This window comes from Phoenix dactylifera, chromosome 6, assembly GCF_051530095.1.
Source record: "Phoenix dactylifera cultivar Ajwa chromosome 6, Ajwa_hap1_PhDact_Kaust_v1.1, whole genome shotgun sequence".
Lineage (NCBI taxonomy): Eukaryota > Viridiplantae > Streptophyta > Magnoliopsida > Arecales > Arecaceae > Phoenix > Phoenix dactylifera.
The window spans coordinates 34,389,796-34,407,268 of record NC_143195.1 but is presented as its reverse complement, the minus strand read 5'-3'; the positions used below and the strand labels follow the sequence as shown (position 1 = coordinate 34,407,268).

The 17,473-nt window shown below is 37.4% G+C and overlaps 1 protein-coding gene across 1 annotated transcript; it reads right to left on the bottom strand.

Moving 5' to 3' along the window:
* Positions 1–4,643: 4,643 nt before the first annotated feature.
* LOC103704655 (nucleobase-ascorbate transporter 11-like) lies at positions 4,644–15,388 on the bottom strand. The gene is made up of 10 exons (XM_008788036.6): positions 14,415–15,388; positions 13,658–13,755; positions 13,403–13,573; positions 10,674–10,774; positions 9,575–9,710; positions 9,386–9,436; positions 8,861–9,148; positions 6,294–6,528; positions 5,807–6,087; positions 4,644–5,166 (listed from the first exon to the last, which is right to left on the bottom strand). Exons 1-10 carry the CDS (start codon positions 15,163–15,165, stop codon positions 4,945–4,947), a joined length of 2,334 nt encoding a protein of 777 aa, XP_008786258.3. The 5' UTR covers positions 15,166–15,388; the 3' UTR covers positions 4,644–4,944.
* Positions 15,389–17,473: the final 2,085 nt, after the last annotated feature.

The following is a 17,473-nucleotide window of genomic DNA, read 5'->3' as shown; positions in this document are numbered from 1 at the left end:
ATATATATATAGATATAGATATAGGAAGGGTGGCAATGGATCTGTATAAGTGGATCCAAAATTATGGAATTTGAGACCCAATTATAGACATTTGGAACACAAAAAATGGAGATAGGACCAATAAATTCAAATTTGGTAGTAGTCACGAAATTATTGGCTGGGTGCTAGTTCATGCATGATGCATGTGAATATTTTTATTTTATGATATTATTTGATAAATATCTAAATAAGTTGAATTACTATTATGAGTTATAAAAGCTGGCAAATACTTATAACATAGAATGAGGATTAAGCTTGGTGTATTTGTAACATCTAATTTGAATTGGTTTCATTATTTAGCACCTGAATGGCATAAACTTTATATACAACATAAAATTTTTATTACCAACAAATATAATTTGTACCGTGCGTTTTAACTGGCGCTAGCATATACTTATAAAATCTTTGTCCCCATTTACTGTATTTTATTATTATTATCTATAATAAATAAATTATATTTATCACAATTTTTATTTTTTACATCTATTTTGTTTTTTTTGTCATGCAAATTTTATTTTTCACCTTTAGTTATGATATTTTTTTCTTAAAATAGTGCTTTATACATGCACACACTCATACATACATTGGCATATATATGCATGCATGCGTACACAAATATACATATATATATACATATATACGTGCCACACTAATCCTCTATCTCTTTTTTTTTCCACTTAATAATATCCTAAAGCTCGCAGGCCAGGCTTGCGAGGGTGGAGGAAAGATATTTTCAAAAAAAAAAAAAAAGCGCTTTAAGTTGCACAAGATTTGCCCTTTGCATCAAAATAAAATTTTTTTTGGAGAAACTCCGATACATTTGACTTAAACATACCATTTTTTATTCTAATTTTATTTTGCTGGGGGAGGGGCAAAGTAGTAGTTAATTAATAAATTTTTTGTATTTTAGAAATCTAGTCACCCAAAAACCTAGTCCTATGTAATGATCATTGGAAATGATTTTAACTATCCATCAAGCATTAACATTGCATGTGTTTAAATGTTAGTGGGTGAATCTAATGGAATGTTTCAATATTTTATTTATAACAACAATGTGAAACCTACCTATCAATAGAAGTTATACTTAAAATTAGTACATTGTGCATGATAACTAAACAGGAATTGGTTTTGGTTTGATTTTTACTGTACTATATTAAAAATATATCATCATAATATCCAAAAATCGTACGATTGTACGTACATACAAGCTCATCATTCTCATTCTTTTCTTGGCATGCTTTCTTTAATAACAAACGATGCGAGTAAATATTCTTATTCGCACACAAGATATTACGTGAATATGATAATTAGAAATTGAATACACTCAAGATGTAAGATATGGGCTAAAATAGATATGATAATCTAACTTTAGACTATTGTGCACTTATAAGCGGCCTTTTATGGGTAATGAAAGGAACATTTATACAAAATATTTAAACAAAGAGATTACTTTTGGAGTTAGTGAATTGGACTTCATACAAGGTATTGATAGTAGAATTTTAATAATTGAAATACAAATCATATCCTAATAAAAGAAGTTGATCAGTCTTAATAATCATGCACTATAAAAAATAAAATTTCTATTGTTAACATCTTTGTGGGGCATGAATGTAATTAGATGGAGAGGTTTATCGTTATTAAGTGTACTTTGCAATATCTAACTAGTAGTTGAACAACTATGTGCAATTGATAGTGTAAGCTTCTATATATTGTGAGCAACCTTCCATTTACTTCAATACTAATATTAGGCAACAATAATGAATCTATTCTTGGTTCCTTAGAAAAATAAATATTCGACTCTTGTCTTAAATTATATTACGTTCACAAGAGCCTCTCATTCCAATTCAAACTAGTTTGCATGAAAAAGTAAAGCATTGATGGGTGTAGATAAAACATGTTTCTAGTTTTTAGTTAAATTTAATTGGCTTTTATTCCATAAGAGCATATTTGGAAGCTCTTTGTAAATCCATACGTGTATAATTACAGAATTAGAAATCTGTTTTTTTTTTACTTGCCCGTGACACGTCATTCTCCTGATTATCAAAGTAGATTCATTTCGAGGGCGACTGCTTTAATGCCAAGGTAGAAAATATCGATACATTTTATGTAAGAAAGAATCTTCTGAATTCAAATATATATAATATTAGCGTAATTTCTCTCTTCGTCTCTGCTAAATCCTTTCTCAAGCCAAGCAAAGGCAAGTGGAAACTAGGCTTTTAGTTACTCATAACATAGTAGCTTTAGATCTAGTTATAAAAAGTTGAGTTAGATCCAAGAAGGCAGCATAAACTTGTTATGTTCATTTTTCTAAAAAACTTGTCACGTTCATTTGCTACTTTTTTTTATGGGGCGAGTCAGTGTCCAAATTTTTATGATTTGCATGAAATTTTCTATGTAGCAAATTATATAAAACTCTAGTACGAAATGAATTGTATGTAAACCTTTTGTGATTTCAATTTTTTTTTTTTTAATTTGGTTTATCCACTCTAATCTCTATCTTGCCATGTATTGCATGAAAACTCCCTTCATTGTCAATGAAAAGAGATGCAATATAAATAGGCGGATTAAATTTTCTTTAATACATGAAAAGATCTTCTAAAGAAGTTAGTGCCTTTAGTATGAAAGTTTCTCGCCCCTAACACATCGGCTTTATTGATTTATTTTGATACTTTTTTTCTAACACCAAAGGTAAGTGTCATGATATGAAACATAAACAGAATGAATTATGAATTGTAACATAGAAAATATGTAGGATGTAGTAACAAAATATGTAGGATGTATAACCATTGTGGACTAAATTAAATGTACGAATTTGCAAGCACCTAATCACCAACATGTTCTTATGCTTAATTCTTGAAATATCCCCCCCAAATACAAAAAATGCGGGTAGTGCTTTACTGTTCTAGCAACTATATATTAACATCTTTGGATTTCTCTCTCATCGCACCAAATGTTGCCAAAGTCCTAGACGGAATGATGCATCTCATAAGTATGTAGTCCGTGTCCCAAAGACCTACTCCTAGAGAGTCGATGAGAATTCTTGAAGGTGCGGAACGCAAGCCACCAAGGTGGCAGTATGGTTGGAACGGAGCTATGCTTCTACCGGAGTGGCCCAAGTTCGAAACGCGCGAGCGTCGATTAAATGTGGGGGACCGGATGCCCTCCGTCTGATCTTCCAGGTGGAGTCGCCATCTGGTCCACCAGTACTGAGGTGGCACTGGGGTGACGTACTCACACATGGGACAACCCACGAGTCGGGAAGAGTATGAGTAAAGAATGACCATCTCATCTACCTGCATTGAGTATTTTTTGGTGGAACGGGATCCAGTGGGGGCTGCTACGCAGGCAGGGTTTCACCTCCCCCCCCCCCCCCCCTCCTATTTTTTCAGCAAAAAAAAAAAAAAAAGGTGCAGAATGCAAGGGCATTAAAACATATAAAATCATGAATTTGGAAAATTCTACTCTAATAAGAGATTCCTAATATCAGGATTTTTAGAACAAGTATAAAAAATCCATCGCTTAGGAAGACACCTATTGTTCAAAAATCCTTAATTCTCTTTTTCAAAACCACATGAAGTAATGGAATATTTTGATTTTGTACCATATTCTAACATACCTAAAAAAAATAAATCTCAAGCTTCTTTTTAGTGTTTAAATTTAGATCACACTCTACAACATATGTAAAATTATTATTGTTAATATAGTATTATTATAAGGTGCCGGGCTGCTTGTTGGTAGGGTCACGTTGAAACCAAATTCAAATCTAAATATCGAAGTACACAAACATAAAGACTGTGCCCCTATCACCTTTGCTTCGAAGAACACAAACATAAAGAACCAGATCTGGTTCAATCGAGTCACTAATAACCAATTTACATCACTAGTGACTTCCAGCTTCACCTCAAAAACAACCTCCTGTGTGGTATATATTGTAGGTTTGTAATTGCAAACCTAATCTAGTCTCAAGATACATGACTTAGGATCGTATGAAAATAAAACTCTCAGGAAAAAAAAAATACAAAGCAAAACTAGTTTAAAATCTTTCAAAATTATGAATAGGCAAGTACTTTAGAATTCCAGCGTTCATCTCTGTTTTTTTTTTTTGTGCCTTCTTTCCTTTCACAGTTCGGAACCCTCTTGCTTGATTTTTCTGCCCGTAATACCAAGAGACTTCCTTCTTAGCAATCTTTGGTGAGAGGAAAAGAGACTCCTCTCCGCTATACTCTGGCCCCAATATCTCCTTATAGCACCGGATGACCCCTCCACCTTTTTTTTAATTAATTTTTCTCTCTTACATACTCTCTTCTATCTAATCTGTCTTCTAGTCCCCTCCATAGCGCCCATCATCCGCTGTGCTGCTGCTGTGTTAAGATACCAAGATATATTTTTAACTGCAATTAACGCTTTAATTGAAGGAATTTTCTTCTGCAAGAATATATATCTGTTTTAATAAGTCATCAGCATTGTCTGCTATAAGAATTATGCCAACTGAACAAAATTCCAGTTTGCGAGATCTTATCTGCACAAAGAAATTTAAATATTGTTTGCCAAGAAGTACAGCAGTCACCTTTTTCCTTCTAGATTACACCATAATGGAAAGAATATGAAAACAGAACTCCCTGGCAACTGTCTGATATTACGTTAATGATGATCGATCCAATTGTTAATCAAAATGTACAGACAAATCTCCGAATGTGGAACCAGCAGCAGTGTAGTATAAAATCAAGCATGTATCCTATATCCTTTCTCAGTTTCTGTATGTAAAGGTGAATGGAAAAGTGTACATCAAATAAAGAAAAAAAAGCCCCTCCGAGAAAAATTATCTAATAGAATGATGCTACAAGACCGAGCAACAAGGATGCAGCAAACACATGATCAATGCCTTAGGTTTGACATAATATTGAATTATGAACCAACACATTTAGCCCAGCCGAAGAAGCGCCCTATTTTTTCTGGCAACAAGTAGGGTCCAAGAAAAGATGGATCCATGTCTGGTCTACTAGAATCGGACCAGATATAGACCCCTCTTTCTTGCCTGCTACCAGGAACTGTGTTGTCGAGCACAAAGGCCACGAGGAGTGCCACCACCATGTTAAGAGATAAAAGAGCATTCAATGCAAAATTTAGCTGCACATAGCATAGAACCAATTAGCAAGGAACAGTATCAATAAGATCCAGAATAAACTAGATGGTCTTAACGACAAGATGCACCAGTTCATGCGCAGTATATGGCAATCCGAGCTTCATTTTTCTTAAGTATATCTGTTACTAAAGTCTCATGAACATAATCTAAGTTGGATGCTTGCGTCCTGGCATTAGATCATTAATGTACTTGATAATGGTAATACTAGATCATTAAGAAACTAGTTAGCCTCACATTATGTTATACACTTTATTGGATGAGTGATTACTTTTCAGAGTCTTGAAAGGCATGACTAATAGCATGTTATACACATTATTCAGCTCCAAGCGTTTGCCCTGGATACTCGAGGGAACCTCCTATTAATTATTGGTTCCCTCATTTGTGGGCCACGAAGTTTTCTCATAAAGTATAGGGTGCTAGGCAAAGTCCTATCAGATCCATGTTCCAGTATTATTTACATCAATTAGGGGACAATGTTGATGAGGCACGTGTCAGCAGCAAAGATTAGAGAGCATCTCAGAAGACTAGACAAGTCATGCATTTGTAATTTTAGGTAACTATGCAAATCCATGCTTGTATATATATTTCATGAATGTGCTTGAAAGTTTTAATGTAAAAGCTTACCCCTTTACTGCCTGTATGGACTGGTCCATTTGATCCTGCTGCGTAAGGCACCAAATAACTGGGAAGAATGAGTCTGGAATTGGGTTCATACTGTTGAAAATATGCAGGAATGGAGAGAGAGATGAATAAGGTAAACCCAACAATGATGATGTTCCTGGAGCTTGCAGTTTGAGTATATTGCATAGTTGATAGGCCAAGTGCTACAATCAAAGCCCACGTGAAGCAAAGAACAGAAGCAGCCAAAGCAAGTGGGATGGAAGCAAGGAGCGCACCAATTTTTCCTGGTGAAAAGAAAAGGTAGAAAGAGAGCAAGTTGTAACCAAAATATGATGTATTTCTTGTCTTGTTACGTAATAAGCAATTTGTGTGAGGCCTGATAATTATGTTTATATCACATAAGTAAACTTTGGCTCTTAGTATTCTACTTGTATAAAGAGTGACTGCACAAATGAATTTAAAGATGCCTGGGTACCATGCATAATCTTACCTACAAAGGAAAAGAGGATCAATAAGGCTGCTCCAAGTTGCAAAGCTTTTCTGCTAGCCATTCTAGTAACATCAATGGTGTGTATATTTTCAGTCAGCGTGGTTGATCCAGTTCCTGTGCCCCAGAGTCCAGCCAGAATACCTGAAACCCCTTCCATGCCTATTCCCCTGCCAACAATTCCAGGTGTTGGGGGCCTTAAGTTGACTAGTATGGATGTAGCATGATATGACCCAACCTGGAGAATTTTCAATTAGTAAACTATATTCAAGCAGCAATTCAGTTCTTATACTGTGAATGTCATCAGATGGAGGTAAATGCCATCTTAGATGAATGAGAATGTCAAAAACAGAAGCATATCTATTGTAACATTTCCTTTTCTCCCATCAGTATCATAAGCACAATACTTCCAGTAAATAGCTGTAATGCAAGATGACAAAAAAGTCACCCTGATATCTCACCTTGTACAAAAAAGGTCATAAGATTTTACGAGAAAATAATGAGGTCAGAAATAGCTGCTCTAAAATTACTTGGCACCTAAAAACCTAAATATGTTTGTATAACCACCTACATAAATCTATGAAGTGATCTTCATAAGATGAGGCAACTAGCACTTTAAAAATAGACTATGTAAGCCCCATAATTAGGACCAAAGACAACTCAAACTATAATGAAAAACAGTTATGATAAGGATATAGGTGTATGTTTGCAGAAGTTCCCAGCCAAACTTATTTCAAATATGCAGTTTTCCCTCTTTGTTTGGACTTGTTATTAAGTTCTCCGCATGGAAATTATATGAAACTCTTAAGTGCAGAACTAATATAATCAAAAGTCACATGAAGAAATAAAGATGAATTTTGATAGGATCTATAATTAGCCTACAGCAAAAGAGAAGTTTATATCACTACTCCCCTTATAATAGTTTACTTAACTCACAAATTCAAGTTGCCATAGATATGTTGTCAGCTGCTAAGAACAAACAACTAAAAGTTCAGGAATTTAAAAATTCTTGAAATCCTGTTATTGCAGAGCATAGGGATTGCTTATGGCAAAAAGGAATTAACATCACGGTCTTACAATGTAAGCCTTTAATGATATACTACAGCTTGATATTGGCAGGCAACATTTTCAATTGCTCAAATCAACAATTCTAAGCCTTCAGGTCTACATCTGTGTTCTCACCATAAGTATTATACAAAAAAATGTCCAAGGCCAGACTGGTGTATACTGTGTATCCTCAGGTGAAAAAGAAATTAATGAATTTATGTGCTGGTTGAGTCCATAGCTACCTGGATAAAAGCCATTAAAAGAAATGAGAGAATGTGTTCTTGTGACAGTTTGCAACCTTGGAAAACCTCGGTATAAGGCTCATAGACCATAACAATAACCATCACACCTCATTGTAACAAAGATATCCTTTATGAATCCTCATTTGCCAGTTATTTCAACCTAGGGTGCCGGGATCTGGCTTGTGCTGACAGTTTCAGAACCAAGTTACTGGGATAAGTTTGTTGACCAATTCCAGGGTACAACATAAAACAATTCACTATCTATGCTTTCAATTAGCATCTACATGATGGAGACCTAATTGATATGGCGTCGACACGTGCAGTAAAGATATGAGGAGGCCTGGTAAAGAGGGATGATCTAATTCGCATGAGGGACCATATGCTGAGATTTGTAAAGGATTAGGAAAGAAGAGGGGAGGATCTAAGCCAGCATGGGCAGAGTGTTGAGAAACAGTCCAGAAAACAGTGATTTATAAAGCAAACCCCATGTATTTGGCATAAGGTTTGTTGGTTATGGTTATTGTTATCTGCATGATGACTTGCATCACAACATAGTAGAAATTCTGCACATCTTGCTAGAAAGTCAAACCAGCATCTGATCCCTCCAACCTTCAATTTCAACAATAAGCTATTTGATAGTGCATATAACTCACATGGGCAACTTATGGCACATTTCAGATTCAAGCATTACAGGTATATCCTAAGGGTCATCACAAGATAAATATGTTTTCCATGAGTCAAAATGCCCTTACCCTTTTTATAGTTGCATCTTGAATGTTTAACAAGTAACAATCATGTAAATACCACCTAGCCAATTCAAAGGGCGAGAATAAACTTGAAAGTGCAAAAGAAAATGTCAAAACTTGATTTAATTATTTTGTCACCTTAAATGAGGAAAGTTAATATATTAAAAAAGGGGCAAAGACAAGTCTTTAGTGGAAGTATTACATCCCTAACCTGAAAATGGCATCCCTTGGTTGTCGAAAAATATTGATGTTTGTGGTGGATTTGCTAAAGACACAACATGAAATGGAAACCAATCTATCATATGTCTAATTCGGTCTGGAAAACACTCCAAAAGGAACCAAGAAAAAGTAAATTATAAATCCTAAGTTCTTCATTGTAGGATAAAGATTATAAATCAAAAGCTTCTCATCATAAATAATACCTTCAGCATCAGTTGCAACTGAAAACTGTCATGAAGCAAGTACTTACAATGTGCATTTATGTGAATATATCTACTTAATGCAAGTAATGTTTTAATTTTTAAATGATACTTACTGAATCAACTGATGCAACCAATGCTACAATGATCATAATGAAAGATGTCTTGAAACTGAAAATTGGGGAACCCCACTGGAATGGATAAGGAACCCTAACCCAAGCAGCAGTTTTCCATGCATTAGAAACATCAGTCCGGCAATGTTTCATAGTATCTGCATGTCTCCTGCAAGCATCCAGTAAGATGTTTGAACTAGGTATATTTGAGCTGCAGCTCTTATAGTTGTAAGCCCCACCAGCTGTCAAAAAGAAGGCATATGCCCATACAATCACAACACTTAGGGGAACCTGCCAGTGCATAATGTGAAAAGATGATAAGCATTACTTCCAACAAAGCTACATTATAGTTGACTTCTATAAAAATGTATTAATAAAAGCAATCAATCCATTTAGATGGCCTGCAAGAGAAGGTCAGATATATGGTGTTTAGCCCGAAGCCTCAAGATAGGGAAATATGTCCTCTGGATGCTGCTCATGAGTTTAAAAGTTCAGCAAACAGACAAACAAAAAGGTTGAGAAAGATACCGCATAAATAAGGAATACACGATTCCCGAAAAAAGAAATTCTTCGAAGGTACTGCAATTAGGCAAGAGTGTTGAAATGGTCATTATTGAGCATTATCTGAATTTCATCACATTACACAAAAGCAAAATAACATAGAATATTCACAAGTTGCAACATATAAATCAGTATAACAAGATTGCTTATCCTTACCAGAGTGAAAATAAGAATTAATAAAATCAGGGGAATGCTGATCTCTACACAAGTTCCAGCTTGAGGAAATCCATAGCTGAAAAACGCCAAACCAATTGTGGCAACAGTGGGTGCAACTACCACTGGATTTATTGACCTGTAATATAACCAAAAAATAAACAAAAAACTTGAAGTACCAGTTCGTCATAATAAACTTATGTGCCAGTCTTGCAGCAATAGTCTATCCAAAAGGAGACAAAGTTCTGAAATATTTATATATCCTATTTGGAATCACTCAGAACAAATTTAGCTGACTAGAAATAAACATGGTGCCACTTAAGGAAATGGATGAGCAATTCAATGTATGAAATGGAAACTAGAAAGGAGTTTAAAACATAACTGATGAGGAAATGGAATGAGAAATATTTCTAAATATCGAATGATATATTAATTTGTTTTCCGATAATTTTTCAGGCATTTCCCATATGTTCTCCCATTTAAGGGAAAAAAGCCTGACCCAAATTCATTTCTCAGATGGTTACCAAGTGAATGACAGGTTCCATTGCAAACATTTCTAAAGGGGAAAAAATGAAAGAGACTAGTGTGCACACCTAACACAGACCAAATAGCGAGCATTATATTTAAAGTATAGTTAGTATTTTACTATTCTTATTATCACCTTATTTTTTAGCTTCACACCTGATTTTTGTTGTTGTAAAGATAGATGCAGTTTGGCAACAAGGATTAATTGAGTTAGTACCCAGGATTTGAATCCTCAATCTCATCCAAGGGCAAGCCTTTGACTAATACTGCCTGTCATTTTTCACTGAACTGACGTGTCACATCAATCTTATGACATCCACTTTTCAGAAAGACGAAAACCAAACAACTATTTGTAACTAAGCATTTATTCAAAGGAAACGACTGCTAAACTCCTATTTCCTAAACTTACTGAACTTTGGGGACCCACCTAGACTAGGCCAAACAGTAACAATGACCAATCACTGAGAGCCGTTTGCATCAAACAAAAAATCTGCATAGTAGAAATAACATACTTTGAATTCAAGAATAAACAATCATGAAAAATTTCAAAAAACAAAAAAATACAATTCAACTTTACCTTAGAAGAAGTGACATAAGGCCACTGTATCCCAAGATTGTCTGAAAAACTGAACCAACAATTATGGCCCCTTGTAATTCCCTCATAACGTGCTTGAACTTCTGCATTTGACCAAACAAAAGCACATGATCTCATCAACTAAAAGAACAGCAGAACTGTTGTCCAATGCAAGGTTTATAATTTTTTGGAATGCTAGAAGTTGGATACTACATTGGCAAGGGAATTTCAGAGTCAACCAGCAAATCACTATTATCACTTAGTTACAAGTTGTACAAGTAAAAAATTACAGCTGAAGTGCATGGATCATCAGAACATACAGATTGAAGAAATCTAATTTATTTAGGTCTTACATAATAAAGAAGCTTCAGCAGGCTTATGTGCACATGAAAGGAAATGCTGAGATCATCATTTGCTCGTCACCAAGGTTATGGATTATTCTTCTAGCACAATAACAGAGGCAAATACAGTGCAGTTTGATTATGAAAGTAAAGTTTGATTCAGTCGGAGACACTATGCAAGACTTGATGATTGTTGGTTTGGTAGAATTAGAACACTCTAAATTTGGCCCAAGTTCAAGTAGAGCTTGGCCTTGTCTCAATGAGGCTACCTGATTGCTTGTCTGATTTTAATTAAATCAATTAACTTGGGGCTAAGTAAGGTTGAAAGAGTATCTAGTACTAGTTGGACAAGGTTAACTGGTCATTTGTCAAACACTTAGATACTTGAATGAGCCCAAGTAAGCATCTATTGTGGCGAAGCAAATCCTGATGGTTAATATTAAGGTTGATAATCCAATTACGTAAAATAGATGTGATTAGTACTTTATGCTTGAACTTGATTAACAAGTTCATGAAGACTAGTTTGTGGCTGAACCAATGATAGAAGCCAACTAGTCAAGGGAAACCTATAACCATTTCAGAATGTTTTGGGGCTTTCGCAAGGGGGAGTTCTGTTTTAGGATGGATGATATACAAGGACTCCCCATTTCTTGAGTCTCTTGGCAATTCTAGTGACTGAGAGACTATGTGCTCTCTATTGATGATACAGATATATTTTATTGGACATGGATGAACATGGAAAGGGCAAGTTACCCATCCTTATGATGGGGATGATCAACCATGATCAGGACTTTACCAAGCTACCAAACAAGCTCCTCAAAACTGGTACCGAAAGAACTGTCCTAGTACATTACCAATTTGGTAATGGTACAGTTGGCATGGTACATATGTATCTTGTACGAGATAGGCTTCCAACATTTTTTCCTATTCCCAACCACAACACTTTTCAAAACCAGGTTGGATGCGTCGATACTGGCTAGCATGGGGCAATTTTGCTCGTTCGGATCAGTACGGATTGGTTTGGCTCATATACCGAACCAAACCTCGGTGCCATACCTATATCTTATGAGCATGGTACAGAAGGGTATGGTCTGGTACGGAACGGCATGGGTTGGTACGAAGACCTTGCTGCTAGATGTTCATCAAAGCATAGACATGACCAAGGTCCACCGTACCGGGTCCGGTAGGCGTACCGGTTGCCTACCGGACCGGTACGGGCCGGTTCGTACCGTGCTCCGGGCGGTACGAACCGGGAAGCTCTTCCCCGCCGGAACCGGGGAAGAAGAAGAGAACCAGAGGGAGCGCGGGGAAGAGAGGGAGCGAGCCCACCTTTGGCCGCCATCGGAGAGCCGCGGAGGGGCGTCGGAGGCCGGTGGGGGGCGGCGGAGGCCGGCGGGGGGCGGGGGAGCCCGCGGGGGCGCTGCGGAGGCCGCGGCCGCGGCCGCGTCACTGTTTCCAAAGAAACAGGGGACGCGGCCGCGTTTTTTAATTTGGGGATTTTAAGTGAAGTCGGCAAATCGGTTGCCGACTTCACTTAAAAATCCCCAAATTTATGGGGAGTATGGCTGAGATTCCAAATCTTAAGAGATTGAAAGAGTGTTTTAATTTGGGGATTTTTAAGTGAAGTCGGCAACCGATTTGCCGACTTCACTTAAAATCCCCAAATTAAAAAACGCGGCCGCGGCCGCGGCCTCCGCAGCGCCCCCACGAGCTCCCCCGCCCCCCGCCGGCCTCCGCCGCCCCCCACCGGCCTCCGACGCCCCTCCGCGGCTGTCCGATGGCGGCCGAAGGTGGGTTCCCTCCCTCTCTTCCCCGCGCTCCCTCTTTTTCTCCTCGTCTTCTTCGTCTCCGGCAAGAAACCGGCCTGTACCGGTTTCCACGGCTCCGCCGTACCGGTAGCTGGCCGGACCGGTTTGTACCGGCCCGTACCGGCTGGTACGGGCCGGTTCGGCATACGCTGGACATGACTATATTCATCTTTGGGTGTGGCCGTAGCCACTTTCTTGGGGATAAGATCCCATTGAAATCTTGCTTAAAAGTAAGGTCAGATTCCAAGTTCAAAGAGAAAGGTGATCGCTTGATCACTTTGTATTATTTTGCAATAATAGGCCATCTTTTGTATTAATTTTTTGTTTCTTTTTTGTGTTATAGTAGCAATTTGGAGGAAGAAAAAATCATGAGAAACATGATATATGTCACAATGTATATCATGCACGGGCATTATCAAACTATTCTGCAAGGGTGTATGGCAATGGTATATGCAAACAAGTTAGTTACAGCAGTAAGGTTTCTAGATGACTGGCAAAATGTTTAGGGCTTGACATAAAAAAAGTGGCAACTGGTATCAATAGATGGAGATGGTAAATGCCATTATATGAACTAAAGACTTACATTTTGACTGAGATTTCGAAACTCTTCCGAGTTTATGATTACCAAAGCAGGAGCTAGATATACAAAGGAGCTTCCTTGAACCAATGGAAGCCTGGTACCAAAAAAGGAATGCATTATTGTTGTCACACCAGAAATTAATAGCATTGTGGAAATGACATTAGCAGTCTCCCCCTGTCATCACAGAAGATAAATAAAACAATCTTCAAGATTAATGATGTTGCTTAAGTTGGAAGAACTGTAAGGGAAGAGCTTTACATCGGTACCACCCATAGCTGGAACCATGATCAAAGGAATGAACACAAGTGAACCAACCAATGATAAATAATGCTGCACACCATAAAAGATGAGAGCCGCTGCAACAGGAAGCACGACCAGTAATGCTCAGTTATTAAAAAACAAAAAAAGAAGTTGTCTATACTATCAATACAAGACCCTCATCAGAATTTCAACAATAACTGCAACATGTGAATATTCACTGAAGAAGAAAGTGAAAAAGAATATTTTGAAGCTCGGAAAAAAGGTTCAGTACTAGTTGTATAAGACAAATAACTCTATCAAGATTACTAAAAAACGTGAAGGGAAAGGCATCCTTTTATGTCTTTTCCTTCAAAAAGCAGAAAAAAGTTCATTCCAAAAAGTTCAAGGGACTGATGGTAGCATTATAACATTCACACCAAGCATTTGCCAGATTATATATTAAAATGGGAGAAAAATCAGGAACCGAAAAGCTCTTTCATTTCATATTGTTGAAATTTCAAGATTTAGATCGTTGCTTCCACAAGTTTACCAATGCATGCTTGTAAATCATGAAAATATTTTACTTACCAAAAAGAAGTAAAGAAAAAGAAGGGGAAAAAGAATCCACTTGTATTCAAAACCTAGTGAATTAATAGCTAGACGTCCAGTTTCCTTAAAAACAGCTGCTTGAATTCTTGTGAAATGGTTCAGTTTCAGCGACAAAAATTGCATGCATGAAGAGAAGCAACGACACAGAATAGGGTAATGCGCTAACCGAGACCCGGATTCTCTGTAATGCCACACTTAAGCCCTCCATCTCTATATGTCGATGGTTGCTCCGGCTCGGGAGATTCAGGAAACATGTCAATTTCCACTTCCCTTTCGCCTTTCTTCTCATCTTTCTTCCAATTTTCATCAATGGACACCGGAGCAACTGCCGGTCCCCCATTTCCACGGCCATTACCATTCAACCCATCATTCTTAGCTCTCACCGGAGGCTCCTCCTCTATACCCCTCATCTCATCCTTCAATCTCATCACCGGCTCAATCCTAATCCTCTTCTTCTCCTTCTGAACCCTCCCTTCGTCATCCTTAAAACCCAGATTCTCGGGATCACCGTTTGTTCTCGGCACCGGATCGATCTCTATCCCCCCGTTCGCAATCCTGGTCCTTCTCCTGCCCAATATCGGCTCGATCTCAGCTCTTTTTGTCAACGCTTCTCCCCGGCGACCGAGACCCTTCTCCAAATCCCCACGACCGCCACCAGCGGCGGCGGCGGCGGCGGCGCCCACCGGAGCTTCGGTCCTCTCATCGGGATCCCTCTCGTCGATGCTACTCACCGTCGTCTCGCCGGAGACATTGGGGTTGAAGCCAGTCCTTCTGGCCCAAGATTTGAGCTCTTTGGGGTTGTGATCCGTGCGGGGCACGAAGGGCTCGATCCGCGGCAGCCATGGCCCCGGCTTCTGCCGCCCCTTCGGCCTCTCCTCCCCCTTCCCGAAGCCTCCCGAGCTCGAACCAGACTCCATCGACGAGCGCGCGAGCGAGCGAGATCGAGCTCAAAAAGGAGAAGAGGGGAATGACGGAGGGCAGAGTGGGAGAAGAGCACAAGGGAAGGAAGCGAGGATGAGAGGCAGCTTTTTTTTTTTTTTTTTTTCGTGTTTGGTGGTAGTGGGAAGTGGGGAGTGAGGCTGGTGAGGCGTCATTTCGTTCGGTGCCGTTGTGGGATAAAGGTTCTTGAATTTTTTTTCTTTTGACTTCTTGTTCTGAAAGGATAGAAGACAGAGAGAGAGAGAGAGAGAGATGTCGACACGTGGCATCGGGTGTTGGTGGGTCGCCGACGGATGGAGCCCGCTTTGGTTAGCGAGGGGAGCGGATTGACGTAAAGTACCGAGGATAGATGCAAATGTAGTGTATGTGTACGTGCGCATACACACGTGTGTGTGTGTATGTATGTATTTATTTTGTGAAAAACTGATACAAATATATAATATCTAAAAAATAATTTTATATATTAATTGATCATAAAAAATAATATATTCTAAACTAATTTACATTAGATAAAATATCTATTTTTTAAAAAATAGATAAAATATCTATTATATTCTTAATAAAGAAAAACATTTATTCTATTCTATCTAAATGCATTTTGAAACAAAAAAAATAATTCAATTTTTAGGCTGTAGGAATTAAACTTTTTCATATTCCATATTTTTTTTATAAAATATCAAAATGTTATTTTTAGCTATTTTTCTATCTCTCTTATTTGAGAACCCCGACTAAATATAAAATATTTCTCTATTTTTTTGTTGACTATATTTTTTCTCCTTTTTTTCTCAAATCAAACGAATCATTTAATATTTGCAAATATATGCAGCTGTCAAACCTGAAAGCATGCAATAGTTCTATACCCTAGAATTTCTTGCGCAAGCAAAGATGAAAAATACAATTGATGTTATCCCTTTTTCTGAAAACTATGCATGTTTTGATGATCTAGTGATATCATGTAATCATTAGATCAAAATAAAGCATAGTTAAAAGAAAGTGTTATCTAAACATGGATCATATTGAAGTTAGTTAAATTTTTAAATTAGTTTCTATCTGAAGATTTTATGAGAAAAATGTTGTTAACATCTAAACGCTCTCCTACAGCAAATAAAATGTCAGCATCATGCATCTTGTTAGCCCAAAATATTAGACTTCTAATGATCCAATTGCTTGTATAGATGACGCAAAAAGATTAATAATGGTCTCTTTTGGAATAAAGTTCAAGCTAAATCATCTGCTAGTTGCGTTCCTGAATCATCTCTACCATCACCAGTAACGTACAATGTATAGTGTAATATTCATTGAAATTCAATTAATAAGATAAGATTTTTAACCATCATGAAACTTACAAAGGTTGCTTAGTTGCAATGCTATAGTTCTTCGCCGACAGTCTTGCACATTGAGTAGTTAATTTTACACTAAAACTTCAAATTTGTATTGCACCGAAGAATATAGAAGATCCAACCTGTAATGAAAAGTATACTCATCAGCATTTTTAACTGATAGTAACATAATAGCTGATAAACAGTAAAGTTGCTTGAGCAAGGTTCTTTTTTGACGACATAAAATAGGAATATAAAAAATTATTTCCTTACCAAGGTTATAAGTATAAATCATTGTTTCAGACCTTGTTGCTTTGGCTGATAGAGAGAGTAAAATTTCATGAATTTAGAATCTTCAGCAGATTTCACTGCACAATCAAGTACTCAGTATTGCAAAATCATGACTTGTAATTTCAAGAATCATACATGGTCATTTGAAATCAAGTGGTTCTACATCCGAATGCACGCAAATTATTCTTCACAATGGTCTAACAGCAGAGTTATTCCAGGGATCGAAGTCAATATAAAAGCTTCGGAGAGCTGGCACGGCACAGGAGGAAGGAACATGGTTGCAGCTTCCACCTAATCTGGCAACAATAGAACTAGAGCAACAATTGGCAATTCATTATGTTTCAGAAACCAAGCAATTGTTGATTGGCATGGGAACTACGTTTTTAATATTACAATAACTCGTAGCTCCAGTCTTGGGACCCCTGCCTGAGATCTCCATTTCATATACATTATTCTTGTCCAACTTAGGAGTAGCCAACTGAATATTTTCTTTAAAGACTAGTTTATAACTAGTAATCTGTCCACTATAATAAGAAAGCTTATTAAGCCGACCAAATTATGTGAACCCAGCATCCAGTTGGCAAAGTTAATGAAGACAGTTGGTGACATGTAGCTACGGAAAGGTGAGCTATCACTTACTACATGCATTGAGGCAAATAAAAAGGACCACCAGATA